The sequence below is a fragment of the Lagopus muta genome, chromosome 3 (assembly GCF_023343835.1).
Source record: "Lagopus muta isolate bLagMut1 chromosome 3, bLagMut1 primary, whole genome shotgun sequence".
NCBI lineage: Eukaryota > Metazoa > Chordata > Aves > Galliformes > Phasianidae > Lagopus > Lagopus muta.
The window spans coordinates 12,088,268-12,106,752 of record NC_064435.1 but is presented as its reverse complement, the minus strand read 5'-3'; the positions used below and the strand labels follow the sequence as shown (position 1 = coordinate 12,106,752).

The 18,485-nt window shown below is 45.3% G+C and overlaps 2 protein-coding genes across 6 annotated transcripts in view; one reads left to right on the top strand and one right to left on the bottom strand.

Annotated features, from left to right (window-relative positions):
• Window positions 1–4,971, bottom strand: part of ATAD2 (ATPase family AAA domain containing 2) — a 34,544-nt gene extending 29,573 nt beyond the window's left edge. For 2 of the 4 annotated variants that reach the window (XM_048939337.1, XM_048939338.1), the window contains exon 1: window positions 4,623–4,971. In XM_048939337.1, the coding sequence (XP_048795294.1) occupies window positions 4,623–4,802 (180 nt within the window). In that variant the 5' untranslated portion in view covers window positions 4,803–4,971. Of the gene's footprint in view, window positions 1–3,285; window positions 3,965–4,615 lie in introns of those variants that run through there. The other 2 variants (XM_048939340.1, XM_048939339.1) reach the window with 2 other exon arrangements.
• Window positions 4,972–5,048: 77 nt separating this feature from the next.
• NTAQ1 (N-terminal glutamine amidase 1) lies at window positions 5,049–15,511 on the top strand. Of its 2 annotated transcripts, XR_007375744.1 has the most exons (7): window positions 5,049–5,220; window positions 5,423–5,522; window positions 5,986–6,036; window positions 8,470–8,618; window positions 9,031–9,155; window positions 14,124–14,351; window positions 15,240–15,351. XR_007375744.1 is itself a non-coding variant. In XM_048939342.1 (6 exons), exons 1-6 carry the CDS (start codon window positions 5,144–5,146, stop codon window positions 15,371–15,373), a joined length of 636 nt encoding a protein of 211 aa, XP_048795299.1. In that variant the 5' UTR covers window positions 5,065–5,143; the 3' UTR covers window positions 15,374–15,511. The 2 variants fall into 2 exon arrangements, 1 of the variants encoding a protein (XP_048795299.1); XM_048939342.1 differs by lacking the exon at window positions 14,124–14,351 and having other exon boundaries at window positions 5,065–5,220; window positions 15,240–15,511.
• Window positions 15,512–18,485: the final 2,974 nt, after the last annotated feature.

The window sequence follows — 18,485 nt, the reverse complement described above, 5'->3', positions numbered from 1 at the left end:
CCACAACCTCTCTGCCAGTGCTCAGGTACCCACACAGCACATAAGTACTGACTGGTGTTCAAGGGGAGCCTCCTATGTTTCACGGGCCTCTTGTCCCGGCATGGGACACCAATGGAAGATCCTTGCTTTGTTTTTACTGCACTGTCCATCCAGATATTTATATATGTTGATAAGATACCCCTGAGTCTCCTCCTGGCTGAGCAGGCCCAGCTCTCAATCTCTCCTCACAGCAGAGGTGCTCCAGGCCCATCACCTTGGTGGTCCTCCAATGAACTACCTCTTGGTATTTCTCGTACTTGAGGACCCAAAAAAGGACTCCAGGTGTTCAGTGCATACTCTTCATGCATACGTATACAAGTGCTGACAGTGACAGAAGGGGACATCTATCATTAAGGCCCATGCAGCTTCAATGGCAGCAAGTGGAGCCTGGAGCACACCCACACTGCACATGGGTGCGTACCTCAGCACACGCCAGCACCAACTACCATTCTGCATAGTTGGCAAGCAGGAGAAGAGTTTTGAAACAAGGTACTGCAGCAGCCACAACTGTGGACCAGATAATAGACACCAGGGTGTTTACACCAACTGCTGTGCTGGGGGACAGCTGCTGGAGACCAGAGATCTGGGCCTGCTACCAGAACCCTGGGTGTGTGTCAACTGGGAGAGCAGGTCAATTCAGGGTCAGTCCCTGGCTTGTCTGGGGCCAGTGGCATGGTGCACCCACATATGTGCAGAGGGGTCTGAGTACCAGCAGCTGGGCCAAGGCTGGGCACCTTTGGGGTTCACATCCAGCTGCTTGGGAGACCTGGGAGAAGCTATAGATGTACGTAGTGTACAAGAACAAATGCTGCAAGGATCTGTGTCACATGTGGCCTCACCCCTTTTCTCAAAAATGGGTGAAAGATATTACTCTGTTAACGTCTGTGTCTCAAAGCTTGCTGGGGACACAGATGGACTTGTTCAAGTCCCGAGCAAGGATTGTGAAATCCTTTGTCTGAAGGACACAGATGAACAAGTGCAGGCAAGTCCTGGGCAAAGGTTGTGAGATCCTTTGTCTGGGGGATGCAGATGGACAAGGCCAGGGGCGAGGAGAGCGAGATGAACTGTAGCTAAATAGCTGTGAAGTGCTCCTTTGTGTGGACCTATCTCAGGATGATGGGCCATCTTAGAGGGTACTCAATGACTCTTGCTCGAGGCCCATCCTTGTCAGGCAGTAGAACAAGGAGGATAAAAGAGGAACTGAAAACCATGAGGATGGGTTTTCTGACAATACTGACTCCTCGTGAAGAACGGAGGTTTCTGACAACAGATTCCTCATGAAGAACGGAGGATTTCTGGCAGCAGATTACTCCTGAAGAAGAGGGATTCCGGAAGATTGAGGTGATTCCTGCATACTGTCGAGCTCTGCTGAGCCTGCTGCCTGATCGCTGTTGCTGCTTCAAGAATTGGCTCCTCGCCTTCCTCGTCTACCTGCCTGCTGCCCAAGGCCGACCACGCTGCTGCTCCCCGTCTTCTGCTGCGTCTGCCCGGGACCTTCACACACCGTGCAACGGGACCGCTGCTGGATCCTGCTGGTGACTCTCCCCGCTTTACGCAACTCCTGCTTCTTTCCCATCTTTTCTATCGCCCTCCTTCCCTTCCCCATCTCCCTGATTAGGTTTGGTAATAAACTGGATGGAACAACATATGAACCGTTGTTTCTTAATCTCACACCGGGTATACTGATATTAAAAGAACCTCATCTCCCTCCTATAAATTGGAGCGAGACAATGGGTTTTCACTCTGATCAGCCAGAGGGAAAAGAAGCATGCTGCACGGACTGTTTACAATCCTCCGAGTGCTGCGGTCTCTCTGCTGTTGCATGGCCAGTTACATGTGTTCATACAATGTGTATTTATACCTAACAGGAATATGCATTTGGCTTCAATTCTGGGCAAACAGTGCTGCAGCACCCTTGTCTTTGCAGGGCAACTGCGTTCCACCACCCCAAACATACAGCACTTTCACAGGAGAATCAAAGTTTTAAGTACAAGGAGTTATTGCTAAATAACATCGCTTGTGAAATCTCACTTCCAAAGACACAAAGTTTACTTAAGCTTAAGTATGCCAGTTGTAACTGCTGCATCGAGTATTTCTACATCGACCTAAAAGTAAACCTTACTCAGGAGAAAACTTAAAGGTTTCCAGCACCAGTTAAAAGATGACTGCAGCAATATGCCACACAAATCTCTGGGCTGAATTCCAAATTCAAATAAGAACAAACGCTTAAAGAATGCCAATATTGATCATTAGGAAAAAGACAATGTAATGAGTTGGGAAATCTTTCTGCACATACTTTTGCTTTTTTTTTTTTTTAAATAAAAAAAAGACTTGTCTGTAACAACCTCAGTGGCAAACAGTTGTCCTATCCTTGATAAACTGTGCGGCCCTTCTGTCTTCATTTTTTCCTCAATTCAGAAGGATGCTGACAAAACAGTAACAATGTACACTGCTAACTCTGACCATCCCCCCCCGCCCAGGACAGCACTGCAGTTCAATGCGGGACAGAAGCATGAGGTTAACTCCAGCAAGCTGCCAAAAGAGCAGAATTAGCTCGTATCAGTTGCAAAAAGCTGAAAAAACACATCTGAGGAGTAAAGTAAGTAGAAAGAAGCAGATAAACCAGAACAAGGAGGAAACTGGATGAAGGAGTTTTGAAAGTTACTTTCCTCGTTCCATAGGAAGTGATCAACAACAACTGTTTCTCAAAAGTTAGCTGCACGACTCAAAGGAACCGACTGTACGCTGCAGTGCCATCGGTGCACACAGGTGTGTTTAGGCTGCTCACAAAGCTGTGAGCTCTGGTGCTGAGCACCCATGCAGATGACTCATAAAGAGTCTACAAAAGGGCAAGTTTTCACCTTGTCTAGACAAAAAGCAAACTGTGGAGCACATAGACCTCAAGTACTGCTCACAGTACAGTGATCTTGCTCAGCCAGGGGAGTTTTACTAACATTGTAAACCTGTGGATATATAGCTTCCAGAGGAACACTAAACACTCATGGCCTCCCATGGGACTCCTTGGGCCTGAGAACTTCGGAGAAGATAAACCCAGCAGATTCCAGTTTACCTTAGACTTTCTGCTATACGCTCCTTAACCTGTATAAAGAAAGTAAACTGAATAACTTGGAGATAAATGGCTTGGTGATAGAACTGCAACAGCTGCTACCAAGACTTTGCACATTGAGCAGCTAGGAAAATGACATCAGGACTTCATCTTGGTTCCAACTGCATGTTCAACCCTACCCTTTAGGGCACTCCTACAGGTCTCTGCAATCCAAGTGCTCCAGCCAACCCTCAGGGGTCCTTCGAAGAAAGAATGACTCTAAGCCTTGAGGCAAATTTCTGCTGAGGAGGAAAAAAAAAACAAAAAACCACCACAAAACAAAGAAAAACATTACAACTGGTTCCATAATAATGATCTAACATTCACTGCAGTGATTCCGTTCACACTGAACTTCCCCATTGCCATTCCCACACTGACAACGTGCCAGATGTTTTCTTCTGCCTCACTTTACATGTGAGGGAGGGCAATACAATGGGCAGCCCAAGACCATGGAGGCTTCCACAGCCATGTCTTGTACACCGCAAAAGTGTGGATTTTTAAGCAGACTCCATGTCTGCTTGTAAAGAAAAGACACCCCAAGAACTTCTTGGAATGGCCTGAAGTTGCATCAATGGAGGTTCAGGTAGAATATTAGGAGAAATTTCATCGCAGAGTGGTGATGCCGTGGCACAGCTGCCCAGAGAGTTGGGATGGGATCACCATCCCTGGAGGTGCTCAAGAACCATGTGGATGTGGCACTGTGGACATGGTTGGCAGGCATGGTGGGATGGGTTGGTGTTTGGTGGATGATCCTTTCCCAGTTTTAGTGATTCTATGAGTCTTCACAGAATCACAGAATGGCCAGGGTTGGGAGGGACCTCAAGGATCATGAATCTCCAACCCCCTTGCACATGCTGGGCCACCAACCTTCCCATTTAATGCTAGACCAGGCTGCCCAGGGCCCCATCCAGTCTGGCCTTGAACACCTCCAGGGACGGGGCATCCACAACCTCTCTGGGCAGCCTGCTCCAGCACCTCACCACTCTCGTAGTAAAGAATTTCCCCTGATATTCAACCTAAATCTTCCCTCCCTCTTCCTAGCTCTACAGTCTTGAGAAGACAAATGGGTCCCGACGCCTAAAGGAGTTCTGAGACCACACAGCACCTTCACGGCAGCTCCACATCACCTCAGTGTTCACCAAACTCTGCTTTTCACGCTCTTGCCATCAGAACAGCGAGCGCTCTCGCTACAACCCTGACCACAACTACTCCAAAGAAAAGACATCTCTAAAATCTTTCTCGGAGCACTTTTTAAGTTAAAAAAAAAACAAAAAACAAAAAGGCTCGTACGGGACAGGCAGGAAGCAGAGTGGGCAAGGCGGAGGCAGAGCTCGTAGCACGCTTCTCGGCCCGCTCCCCCACACCTCCGCTCGCAAAAGGAACACGATATCCAGCGCCGACACCGCCGCGCCGTGCTCCGCACCGCACCGCGCCGCTCCCGCCCCTCCTCCCAACCCCGGCGCTGCGCACCACTCACAGCCGATCTCCCCCTCCTCTCCATCTCTTTGGAGCCGTCGGCGGACAAGGAGCTCTGCGAGCGCGTCCAGGTGCGGCGGGAGCCGAGCGCGGTGGGCTGCAGGGAGATGAACTCGGAGCTGGAGTCCATGATGGCGAAGGGCGGCCCGCGGCAGGCGCCGCTGCTTCGCAAGACCACCATGGCGGCGGGATCCCTCCGCGGCGACGGCGTCCTGACACCTTACCCACCCCCTCGCCGCCCGAGAACGGCCTCGCCGCCGGCACGCCGCCGCTCCGCTCTCCGCGTTTTCGGAGGCTCGCTGGGTTCGCTCTGCCCGCGGCCTCTTTTTTCCTCCGGCCGCGAGTCCCAGCCCGCCTAGCGGAAGGATATGTGCGTCGCGCTGCGTCAATTTGAGTTTCGGCGCGGAAACGCCACCGCGCGCCACTCGGGCGCCACGGGATTGGCTAAACGACGCGCTCCGCTAGCAGGGGGGCGTGGCTGCCAGCAGGGGGCGGGCGCTGTGCCGCCGGGTGGGCCCGGCCATGGAGCGGCCGTCTCCGTCTTCGTACTCTGCGGCAGTGCCTCCCCGAGCTGCGTGTGTCTACACCAGCTGCTACTGGTAAGGGGAGAGCCGGGAAAGGCCCGGGGCGAGGACGGGAGGTGGTCGCAGTATGGCGGCGGGCGTAGCACGGTGTGGGCCCTGAGGCAACGATGGTGTGCGGCGGTGGGGCCGCGTAAGGTGGGGAGCCGCCCACAGAGGAATTGAGTCTGTTGGGAATGTGGGAAGGAGGAGTAAAAGTCCCGCCCTTGGTGTTTTACAGCGAAGAGAACGTGTGGAAGCTCTGCGAGTACATCAGGAGCCAGGATCGCTACCCTCTGGAGGAGTTCTATGCTGTTTTCATATCCAACGATAGGAGGATGGTGAGCGGTCGCGGTCTGAATGCGGCGGAGGCTGTGAAGCCCCGCCTGGGTGCTCCCCCGCACCCTTACACCGCAGCCTTGAAGCCACTGCCCAGCGCAGTGGAGACGTGACCCCTGGCTTTCCAACCCCTGGCTGCCCTGGGGGGACGTGGCCCTACGGCCCTTCAGAATCCAGGATCAGGCGTGTTCAGACCTCCCACTGTGAGATGTGGTTGTCTGATGTGCTTGGGCTAAAGGGGAGAAGCGTGGTGTCCCTGTAGGTGGTGGGGAAACCCTGCCTTGTCACCTGGAAGTCGAGAGGAGTGATGAGATAGTATGGTTCAGAATAGTATCCGATGCTCCTAAGAGATAGGAGCTAGCAAAACTGTTCTGCCTGCAGCAGTGAGAGAAGGCAATGCAGTGGATCGTTGAGATTCATCTGTACGGAGCTGCAGTGTTTCATTTCAAATCACTTAACTTTCAGATTCCACTCTGGAAACAGAAATCAGGGCATGGAGATGAACCTGTTGTCTGGGTAAGGCCTTTCGTTTTCTTTATTTTTTTTGGTATTTGATAGCATGTTTGATAATTGACGTTTGCACAACCATATGTGGGCAGTGTTATCCACATTTCCTGTAACATCTGTGTATCAGTAAAATACTTTTTCAGTGTGCAGACAGATGACTACTGGCACAGCTTGCCCAGAGGCTGTGGAGTCTCCTCCTTAGAGATCTCCAAAAGTCTCTTGGATGTGGACCTGTGCATCCTGCTCTGGGTGTCCCTGCTGGAGCAGGGGTTGTGCCACATGGACACTGAGGTCCCTGCAGCTTCAGACATTCCATAGTTCTGCATCAGCATTTATTATTTTTCTGCAGCAGATTCATTAAGAGCCAAAGTCCAGTGTTCCTTTTTATGGCTCGTAGGAAAATAACAGTGAGACACAAATCTTCAAATGACTGACCTTAACTTTGGTAAGAGTGTATAACAAATCTGTGAAAATTACCATCTGGATTTGTTGGGGCCACCAGCTCTGTAGAATCTGTAGTAGAAGTCTGTATTTGTAAGTAAAAGATGGATCTAAATACCTACATAGGGTTGATCTAGGATTGAAAAATGTAAGCATTATATGTCTTCATGATTCGGCATTTAAACTGCCCTTAAGTGGTGTCTTTGGAGTGTAGTTTGATTGTGAAAGCAGTTTAGCCTCTATGGAATCTCTTTTACCTATGCAACATTACAGAGTTGCAGTTTTGTGTGGCTGTGTGTTTCTGAAATTTAGCAAAAGATATCTGCAAGCTTCCTAACTGCAATTGCAGAATCATTAATTCTCTCTGAAAATATTTCAGATATTTCTGTGGACTGTGGCATTTCACAGAATGGCTTGGGTGGGAAGGGACCTCAAGGATCATCAAGTTCCAACCCCCCTGCTGCAGGCAGGGCCACCAGCATCCATGGTTAATACTAGACCAGGCTGCCTCATCCTACCTGGCCTTGAACACCTCCAGGGACGGGGCATCCACAGCCTCTCTGGGCAGCCTGTTCCAGCACCTCACCGCTCTCATAGCGAAGAACTTCCCCCTGACATCCAACCTAAATCTTCCCTCCTTCGACTTCGAACCATTTCTCCTTGTCCTGCAGTTATTTACCCTTTCAAAGAGTTGATTCCCCTCCTGTTTATAGGCTCCCTTTAGGTACTAGAAGGCTCCTTGATTTGCTGTTTTCCTCAAGGAGAACTCAGAGCCTGTGCAGTTTTGGCCATATCCTTTTGGTCACTGATGGCAATAATGATGAAACCAGAAAAACAGAGAATTTTGTCTTCAGAGCAGATGTATTTTCATGCCATCCTTCAGCAGTTCAAATTTGATTGTTGATACTGCACAGCTATAAAATAATAATGACCAAAAAATATCTGCAGAAAGTCTGCAAATACCTTCCATAGTCTTGCAGTAGCAATATTTCCATAAGTACACATAATCACAACCCTAGCTTTGAGCAAATTTGCTTGTGTTGAATATAAGCCCTAGGTAGCTGAGAGTTGATGGGTTTAGTCTCAGACTTGTGTAACTCCTCCATATTGCTGAGTGGATGTCTCTCTTGACACAGGTTGAGATGAACCCTGGAAGAATAAATTCCCCAGTACTTACTAAAAAGTGATTCGCATGGGACTTTAAACGTAGAAAGAGTGAAGCTTTCTGGCTACAGAAATCTTAGATCTTACACAGCCCATGTTATGCAGGGAAGAAATAGTTGGCACTAGCATTTGCTTATAAAAGCTTGTCTTTTAAAAAGGAGGGTTGATCGGTGAACCAGGCAGCAGCCCAAATCAGCCTGAGCTCAGATGGAGTTTTTGTAAAGCTTGTAGTTCATTTCTTCATGTACTTTGTAACAGACTTTTCTAAATGTTGTTTTTGCATACAGTTGCATAGGTAAATTGGTCTGTGAAAATAGCTTGCCCGAGATCTTATTCATTCATTTCTCAGTCTTCTTTGCTTAGGGTTGTGCTCGAGTGTCAAAAGACAGAGCTTCAAACTTTTTGTGAGTGGATTTAGTGTTCTCTGTAGTAAACTGCCAACTACCTTCAGTTTAGCTTTGGAAAGCTGCAGTGTAATGAACAAGGTAAATAACTCCAGTTTCTCTAAGCCTCCGCCGTGCCTGTGTTACTTATGTGTTAAGGAATAAAATAGCTGGTATAAGGAATAGTTTAGCTTTAGTTTGGCTGTCCAGGCTTAAATCAAAGGAGACGGTAACGAAATGGGAAGAATACCAAGGTTTACTGAAGAGTAACAAGGGTGAGGTGCCATTAGGAATCCTCCCTTCTGGTGGCAGAGATGTCTGGGCCTAAATTTCAAGGACAGAAATGATGTAAAGGAAAGGAGCTGTAGCTTCTGCTTTTAGGACAATTTTTTTTTTCCTCTCTCTTTCAGTTTCTGATAAACAGCTGTTTAAACGATGAAATTCTTCTTCTCAGGACTACCATGTTATCCTACTTCACGTTCCGGGTGGAGAGCAGAACTTCGTTTATGACCTTGACACTGTGTTGCCATTTCCGTGTCCTTTTGAGATGTACAGCGCAGAGGCCTTCAGGCCGGATGACAGCCTTCATCCAGAATTTCACAGGTGCTGACAACAAAAATAAAGACCACGGATGGTATTTCCTGGAGACTTCAGTTGAAGTTCTGTCTGTGGATAGACAGTGACAGAAGTTTCTGCTATATTTCAGGAAGCTAAATGCACTGCGTTATGTCTCTAAAGCTCTTTACCTAGGGGTTGCCATCTTTTAGTTATTGAAAGCCCTTTTCTTCCATGCTCCAGTTTCTTGGGAGCTAGTTTGCTGCTTGGCACAATGTTTGTGAGTTAAGTGTTTAACTAAATTAATGCTGTTCAAGAGGAAGAAGAGCTCTTGTTCAGAATGCCTAATTAATAACTATGACTAACAAATATGTGACAGTGGCATTACATGCACACATCATTTTTATTTATTTATTTGATGCATTTATTTGATGTTTTTCATTATTTCATTATTGTTTAGGAAGATCAGAATGATTCGAGCAGATTTGTACTTGAAGACATTTGCTTCAGACAGATCTCATATGAAGGATGCAAATGGGAAATGGCAGAAACCTCCTCCTTCATACCCTTGCATTGAAACTGCTGGTAAGATGACAGAGTTGTGAAGCATTTGTCTTTTCTGAACACACGAAGCCTAGCGTGCCTCCTGGCAGTTACCATTGTCAAATGTTAATTACTCAGTTCTCATAAACTGAGCAGAGAAGAGTGGTTTTGTGCTATCATTACAATGGGGAGATGAAAGAAAGGCCCACCTAAGATGTTTGAAGTTTCTCTACCAGATGAATAGACCTAAGGATGCTTCTGGGGCAAATGGGCAAGTCAGCCAATTTTTCCCCAGGCACTGAGTGTTAGTTTAGATAATAGCCTGTGGTCCAAGCACAGAAATGAAGAGTTGCCATCTCTTCTATTCTATATGGATTCTTAAGCCATACTTTCCACACAGCATGTCAGCTTATACTAAACACGTTTGCCAGGCTGGCTTTATATTTTCGTTCATTTTGTTCCCAGATGGAGAAAAGCATAAAGTTTAGTTTTAGAAGAGTTTGCCATTGTTGTGTGTGTTTGGTTTTGCTCTTTCTGCTTTTTAAATAATACAATGCTATATATTAGAGAAGGTAGGGTCAAAGAAATACATTTTGTATTTAAGGGTAAGTTTATTATGGTTTTAAGTTGCAGGGAACTTAATTCACAGTCTTTGCAATTGGCTTCTAAGAAAATTTTGTGTTTCAAACTAAATATAAATGAGTTATGAATGGGCATGAGAGCACAGATACCATTTCATGGAGCTTTAGGTGTTTTTGGACATTCCAAGTTATAAAGCATCTCAAACCCTGTCCTAGTCCTTCTTTTCAGTAAAATGATATGTAGAGATGAGAGAGGAAGCAGAGAATGCCTAACCTAGCCTGCAGTGCATGCTTCACTGCTAGCTGAAGCCTCTTAAGTGCTGAGGGTATTTTGCCTGTGGAAACCTTATTGTGATAGTTGAGCATTAATGAAGGTGTGATGAGTGTTGACCAGGCCAGACTGGGAAGAGATGAAAACTGCTACTCAGGTTAAAACATTACTGCACTAAGTACAGTTGTAAAATGATCCAAGCAGTTGTAGATATACCTCCAGCTGCAATGAATGATTCCATAGATACAAACCCTGTAACTCTCCTCTTGACTGCATGGCTGAGCTTTGCTTTTCTGATGAACAACAGCCAGGTGGTATCAGCCAACCTCCAGATTGTCTCTGTGATGTTGGTAGAAACTTAAAGGTATATGGATCTTCATTCCTTCCATTCTTCATTCCTTAGTCTGTACCTTACTGCACCAGAAGGAACATTCACAAGTCATCCAGTTGGGCTCCTGCTCTAAGCAGGTGTAATGAGATCAGAATTCTTTAGGGCTCTCTAGTCTAGTCTTGAGCAATGCCAGGGACAGAGGCAGCATCTCTCTAGGCACAATGTTCTAGTATTTGACCAGTCATGGAAAAATAATACATGTATATTTTTCCTAGTATATAATTGGAATTTCCCATGTTCCCTGGTGAGTTGTGTTGCCAGACTCCTCCAAGAAGGCTCTGGGTCCGTCCTCTAATCCATTACCCGTACAGCAGTATGCTCCCTCCTTCGTCTTTTCTGTTGAAAGCTGATCAGGTCTTGTTCTCTCAGCCTTTCCTCAAATGTCGTGTTCTCCAGGTCTCAACAAACTTGACCAGAAGTCAGTGAGGAGTTTAGGTCTAACAACTGTAGAGCAAGCATGTGCCTAACCTGTAGTGAAATCCTAGCCTTGTGCTTCAGTGATACAGTTCTGTAGAACAACATGGAGGTTTAGAAAACATTACTGCCAACATGGGGAACTGGTAATTTCTTCCTCTAGAGACTGGTAAAGAAATAATTTCTCAGCATAGTTTTATCAGGCATAAAGTACCTTTTTTTAATCTTGTTTGAAAACTGTGTGGCTGACCTTTTGTTACCAGAAAAGAGCCTGAAGTATTAATGTTGACATCCATGCCAAATTCCATTGCGGATAATTGTTTTCTCCCCACCATTTCACTTAGAGTACTCTGCTTTCCACGTTAATTTGTGACTGTGTAGATTAAATTGCTCACATTTCATGTTAGGAATGACTTCAATTTAACGGCTGACAGAATTGGCTGCATATATTGTTTTAGTGTCAGTTTATTTGTGAAGCATATCTAGATCAGAGCATTATATTTTTATTTGTTATTGTGTGGCTGTCATTTAGAGAAGCTGCACTCGTAAGCTCTTGAGAAGATGATTACGAAGGCATGCAGGGTTTCTATACTGCTTCTGTTTGATACGTGTCTTTGATGTTGAACAAGGGCTTTTTTAAAAGAAATTAAGGATTATTTTAAAAACAAAAAACAACCAAGCCCACAAAAACACACACAAAAAATAAAAAAGCAACCCAGACTCTCATCACGTCTCATCACATGCTAATGCAATTTGCTTTTGCAGCTGACTCTGCCCTACTTGTTTGCAGAGCTAGGCCTGTGTGTGTCCTTTCGACAGTGCTCTGGCCTCTGCTGTGAGTGCCAGGTGAAAGTGGCAAACCCAACTGGTGAGCTGCACACACAGTGCTTTCTCACCCAGCTTTATGCTCCAAGCAATTCTGCTGGAATCCTCATGCTTGAGCTGTAGCAGACTGTTCTGCCCTGTCCCACCTGAATGCCAGTGGCTTCCTGCTGGAAGAAGACAGAAGAGCCTGGTATTTCTTCTTTTTCCTTTTTTTGAACAAGATATAATAACTTAAGGCACAGATCAATCATTCTTGGGCTCTCTAACCCAGCCTGGTGTTCTCTCTTGCATCTTCCCTCTGCAAATTAATGAGGTTTGGTTCTTTCTTACCTGATGAGATCAGCGCTCCTTACTGCAAGCCCGTGTAAAACACAGCTTGCAGTGTGTTTCACAATTACTCAGAACAGATGGTTTTGCAGCTTGTGTACAACTGTTAACATCACTCTTAACACTGAAAAGCCTTGTTTGAATTTCAGTTCTCCCCAAGTGTGTGGTAGCACATGTGAGGATTGATTTCTAAAGGCTTTTTTTCCTTTTTAGTTTTGAAGGTAATTTAAGTAGGACAGTTGAGAAATTCTGGAATTGCTTTGTTACTTATCTGTGCAACAGAGAGATGCCAGGCAAAAGTCTGCCATTTCTGCCTTATTTGCACTACCAGGTAGTGGTAGAATCCTTACTACAAGCCAGAAGGGCCGGGGGAGAAAAAAGAAGAAAAGAAAAAAAGACCAGTATGAACGTAAGAAGCTCATATGCACAGTAACCTTTAGTTCCTCTCATTTGGGATTAGAAAGAAAGACATCGAGGCCTTGGAGCGTGTCCACAGAAGGGCAAGGAAGCTGGTGAGGGGTCTGGAGCACAAATCTTACAAGCAATAGCTGAGGGAGCTGGAATTGTTCAGTCATAGAAGAGAAGGCTCAGAGGACATCTTATTGCTCTCTACAACTGCTTAAGAGGAGGTTGTGGTGAGGTGGGGGGTCGGCCTCTTAGGTAACAGCGACAGGATGAGAGGTAATGGCCTCAAGTTGTGCTGGGGAGGTTCAGGTTGGATATTAGGAAAAAATTCTCCTTAAGAGTGGTCAGGGGCTGGCACAGGCTGCCCAGGGGATTGGTGGAGCCACTGTCTCTGGAGGTGTTCAAGAAATGTTCAGATGTTGTACTGAGGGATGTGGTTTAAAGGGGAACTATTGGTGGTAGGTGATCAGTTGGACTGGATGATCCTGGAGATCTTTTCCAGCCTTGGTGACTCTAATTCTATTCTGTGAAAACTTGGATCTGTCAAGCTTGGTTTGTCAGCTCTTGCACCCAGATGTCCCATTTGTAAATTCTGCTGTGTATCGTTCTTTTATCTGCCTCAGGAAAAGGGCTTTCTGTTGTTCTCATGTGTTTTTTTGCTGGGCTGCTTCCAAAAACTGTAAGGGCTAACATAACATGCATGGCATTCGGAGATGAGATGTGAGTAGTAAGAATAGGGGGACTTTTATCTCCTGAACCGAATAAAACATGAGAGGAGCCTGTTTTCTAATGGATAGTTGTCATATTGCTTCAGTGCCACCTGCTGGTTGGTTCTTAGACCATCCGTTGCTGACAGGAGGGTTCTTGTTTGCTGGTTAAAGCAGCTCTTCCTTTTATTAAACTTCTGTGACAGACTGTTTTGCTCTGCCACAGTCCTCCTGAATGCAAGAGAATATTTCACTTCCTACAGATGTTGTGACAGCTACTAACAGCAGCAACTGTGTTTGTGACTAGGGGAACAATCCCCTTTGGGCTTCTTTACTATTCTCAGAACATTATCACAACATTATTATTCTACCAAGTACATATAAAACAGGGAATTACTTATCCTTCAAATCTTAAACCATATGAGTAATCAAATTCGTTTTAAAATAAAAGCATCTGGAAAGAAAAGACAAGCTGGGAATTGGAAAATAAGCTTAGCAGTTTACCCACGAGCAAGAGCTGTTATCCTCTGCTAATTGTTCTTGAGCTACAACAGCAAATTGCTGGGCTTGTGCTAGTTTAAATCATCACATAATTAGGCAGGAGGTTGCCATCTTCTATTCTTTAGAAGCAGGACCATGCTTGGCTGGATGTGAGGATTTTTAATGTGCAAAGCCCAAAAAGACTTTAAACAAGAAAAAGGTGGATTTAGGAGCCAGACCTTACAATTGGTGAGAGCTTGGATTCAGTGAGTTGCAAAACCATTGTGGTGTAGATGTGGTACAAAGAAGAGAGCTGGGTGATGGCTGGCACTGCTGAGCTTGGGCTTCCCAAACATCTCTTCCTCACCTGTGCCTTATAATAGTAAGCCTAGTTACATGAGGTTTTTGCAGCTGAAGCAGGTTACATCCTAGGATTTTCTATGCATTCGTTAGAGCCTTCTCTGGTTTGGTTCTTAATCCTGAAGTGTGTGCATGAATCATCCTTGTTAAAATAAATACTTAAATGTGATAGAAAAGCTGTAACAATAACTCCATGTGCACCCCACTCTGTTCTGTAAACTCAATCTCTTTTAATATGTATTTTAAAAGGTTATTTTCACAGCCTGTCAATGAGAACATACAGTAACAAGCCCACAGATAGGAAATCTCTGATCAGTATGGTTCTGAGTCAGCACAGGATGCTTGTTGTATCAGACCAGCTCTGGAAAAAGGATATACGAGGCATCTAAACCCAAACTGCAGATCAGCACATTTCACTGAGCACTCTGGGATCTGCAACTGGGACAGAATGGTTTCTACCTTTCCTACTGAGGTCAGGTGAGATAAAATTCCAAGCAAAAGGCAGTCGTGGTTACTCTTCTCTCAGAAACATGGCAGAAACCCTTTTGACCTCCTTCAGTGGTTCAGGAGTTAAAATAAGTAAAATACAAAGTGTTTGCCCCCAGCCAGCCTGAACATCCCTCTTGGCTACAGGTGGGTCTCTGTCAGATATTTCATCCTGTCTGCATGGCACGGCCTTGCAGCAAGCAGGAAGCTCAGGGCTGGAAGGAACACAAACAAATGAAAGAGCCTGAGAAGTAACAGATTCTGGGTTTGCCAAAGGTCTAATCACTTCTGAAACACATAAGGCAGCTCTGGATCCTGACTGCTGCTGTGACCCAATTCCTTCGTTGCAAAGGGTCCCTGATTCAGATGAGTTTGGATCAGGACGTTGTGGGGAAATACCTCCTCTGCCTTTGAGTAGTTGGGATTTTATGAATGCAGAGATCAGTAGGTGCCTGTTGCATTGCAGTTGCCTGCTTTAGTTGTTATTTGTGCAGCGGTGCTCTGACACCCTTTCTAGGCTGCTGTTACAGGGAAAAATCTTTGTCATGCATACTGTTCTATGACTAATGATACTGATCAGGTGATGCCATTATTGATTATTGCTACAGACAGAGGGAGGGGTCAGGGACAAATCAGAGAATCACTGAATTGTAGGGGTTGGAAGTCCTGTTGAGGCCATGTTACAGATGCTGGGTACAGACGTTCTTGTAGTACTGCACAACTTGCAGAATGTTGCTGGACTGCTGCTCAGCAGATGTGCTCTGAACTCTGCCCTTTTAAACTCAGCTTTCAATGTTTTGTTTCGTGAGATTTTCATTACAGCTGCTACTGAAGCTGAATCAGGAACTTCATGCTTTTGCTCTTCTGCTTCTCTTTTAGATTCCAAGATGAACTTAGATGATTTCATCAATATGAATCCCAAAGTGGGATGGGGCTCAGTGTTCCCCTTAGTGGACTTTGTGTATCGATTTGGCAGACAGACTGATTGCAGCCCTTCCTTGAAAGGACAATGAAGTAAACAAAGAAGGTGTCTCTGCTTTAATTTTGAGTCGGTTTGTTTTGTTTTGCTGGCCTCACAGTATATTTATGAACTGTATATTTCTTTATATGGAATAAGTATTTGGGGAAATCAAATAAAGCCTTTTGTTTTGTAAGAATGAACTTGTTTGTTTTTTAATACATCAAATCAGATGTAGGCATCACATTATAAACATATTGCTTTTTCACCTACTTTGCCCAAATTGAAAAGAGTATTTAAACACTGTGAAAAAAAAAAACCAATAAAACTTTTGGAAAAGTATGCATGAACTACTGAACAGCGTAGCTCAGCATGCTGAATGTTGCCACACTTCAGAAGTGAGGATCAGTATATTCATTATTTCTGTCACTTACGTAAATTGACCTAGTGCATCTCAATTTAGTCACTACATCCATAAAGGGAACTTCCAAGCACTGTGTAAATCCAGATAAGTTGATGCTTCTGTGCTGTACGAGAGGAGAATTAAGTGCCTGACATTTCAGTTAAATTCACCTAATGCTAAGGGGTGCTGGAAGAGGCACTTGCTTTTCCTTCTTCCATTGGCCGCACGTTCTTGCCTACCTCCACATGCTTGCACTTGGCATTTGTCTGGCCCCAAGGTAATCCGGGCTAGGAAGCTAAACTAACAGAAGGAAGAAAAGGTTTTTTTCTTCCATTTAGCTCCTTGAACCGGCTTGCTCTGAGGTCAGACAGCTGCTGCTGCTGGTATAAGTAAATCAGCAGGAGCATATGGCTGGGGGGGAAGGGAATGAACAGACTGCCCTACAGAAGGATGGAGACTGCAGTAAACAGTTGTGAAACACTTCAGTCACAGTGAGGAAAAGCACAGTGACAGTTCTAAGTGTTAAATCTTATTTCTATCTACAGAAACATGTAATATACACATGCATGTATTATTACCACATGTCCCGGTGGTTTCAGAGAGTTTACTCAGCATGTTAACAGAAGAGATGGACTGTTAAACAGCTGTGGGATTGATTTGATTTCATCCAGGCATCTTTTTCTGTACCATAAGGGCTGGCTGAATGCAGAAGCTTACATTTTCTGTTGCCAAATGCATGCAGTACAGCTGGGTGCTGAGCAGATAGGTTGCTAACATGGGTTCCTTGGGAGCCAGCACAGACTGAGCAGGAGTTCAGTTGTTGCAGCACTCCTCTGCAGGGTGGGAGAGCTGATTTGTAGCCTCTGGATAGAGAATAGCAGGATGGAGAATGTGAAGAGCCACGTCTTGTTTGAATGGCTTACATGAAGCACGTCCTAAGTGACTGTATGCCCTGCCTTCTGAGCATTCCTCAACTGAACTTCTGATTTGTTGCAGAACATGAGGTTCTCATCCCTACCTACTTGAGTTTGTCATTTGATTTAAATACTGAGCTACCACCCTGAGCTGGTGTTTGGGGGCTGAAATCTATGATGCTCCCTTTAGTGAGGCCTAGGTAAAAGGAGATGCATGGTTTAGTCTAATCTCAGGATCAAGGTTTTTTAAGAAAGAGAACAAATACAACCATTATTCAGAATGTACAAGTTAAAAAAAAATCAGTGTGAAGAAACGCTCCCTTTTCTCTCTAATCATTCTGAACAGATGCCTAATCTTACATGCAGCAGGTTCAGTGTGTGTGATGGAAGCTTTATTACGATAATTTGTTTGTAGCTCTTGTAAAAAATATGCCATTCCAGGTAACAAAAGGCAGAAGCCAGAGAACAATCACAGCATTTCCTCTGTGGCCCTTCAAGCCTGGTGGCACTTACTAACATTGGAGAGGGTGTGCTATCAGAAAGTCAGATTCGGGAGTACACCAACTGCTCATTTAGGGTCCTAAATAGGAGGTGTAGCAGAGGAGTGGCTGCTCCCTGATTGCTAACAATAATTAATGGAGACCTCCCTTTTTTTTAGTGCTGATTAGTCCTAATGGGTCCCCCAAGGGACCAAGTGAATTTGTTCTGGGCTTGCTCCTTTCTCTCACCAGTCAACTCATATCCTGTTTGCTTTGGAGACCTTATTGTGTTTAATCTTCATGCTGACACTTGAGGCAGACACATCAGTGTTGACTCATTGAGCTTCCAGCTGTGGACAGACAAGCAGTTTCTTCAGAGCTGCTTTGTCAAGTACCTGCAGAAGCAGAGGATATGAGAGTGCAAGCAAAGAACTGCTGCTGCTGTTTGTAAAGCAAAGAAGGCAGTGTCACTGACAGACACACTTATGATCACCAATGTATTAAACATCTCTGATTGAAAAGACTTTTTGTGGGGGTAGATAAATGCAGTGCACCGCACAGCAAAGCATGGCTTGGCAGGTACAGCTCCACTCTGGCTGGTACAGCCACGCAGCCCAAAGATAGCACGCATGGAACATGTCCTGCTGTGAAACATGAAATAAAATGAAAGTTTTGCCATCACCTCTGGGCTGGTTGGTGCTACTGACAGCCCCTGAGACTTTTAATCTGCCATGTCTAGATTATGTCCTGAGGCATGCAGCACAAAGGCATGCTGCTGATTTGCCTTTAGTATGATGATTTCTTAATGCAGCTTAGCTTTCTGCTCTCTTTCATCCTTCTTTAGCTTGTCCTTTCCCACAGTAAAATTTGCCTGTCTTTCCGTTGTTCTTTATCATTATGGCATTTATGTGCTGAGGGCACCTGGACAGCGGCTTTTCAGTCTTGGCCACCCTTGAGTTAGGCACTGAACAAGCAGAGAAGGAAGTTCTTCACAATCCCATTCTCTCTTAGCTTCTGCATGCCGTTGGTGACTGGAAATTGTGCAACACTTTCACTGCTGGAAATGTTACGGCAGGACCCTTCCTGCCCTACCTCCATGCTGGGCGCCCCGTCTCACAGGTTGGCCCTCTCACTTCCTTGGAACTATGGGTGCAGTTCTGTGGGAGGTAGGAGACCCACATCTATCCTGCTGCTTTCTCTTCTTTGCAGCTTCTCTGTAGTTAAGAATATCATTTGCTTTATAGCTAACCTCTTGCTTACCTGTTTGGGATGTTAGGAAAGGAAAAAAAAAAAGACGTTTTTTTAACACATTTTCTTGGCTCTTAAATTTCTGTGAACATAAACAGTCAGGCTCAACTCAAAGCTGGTGAA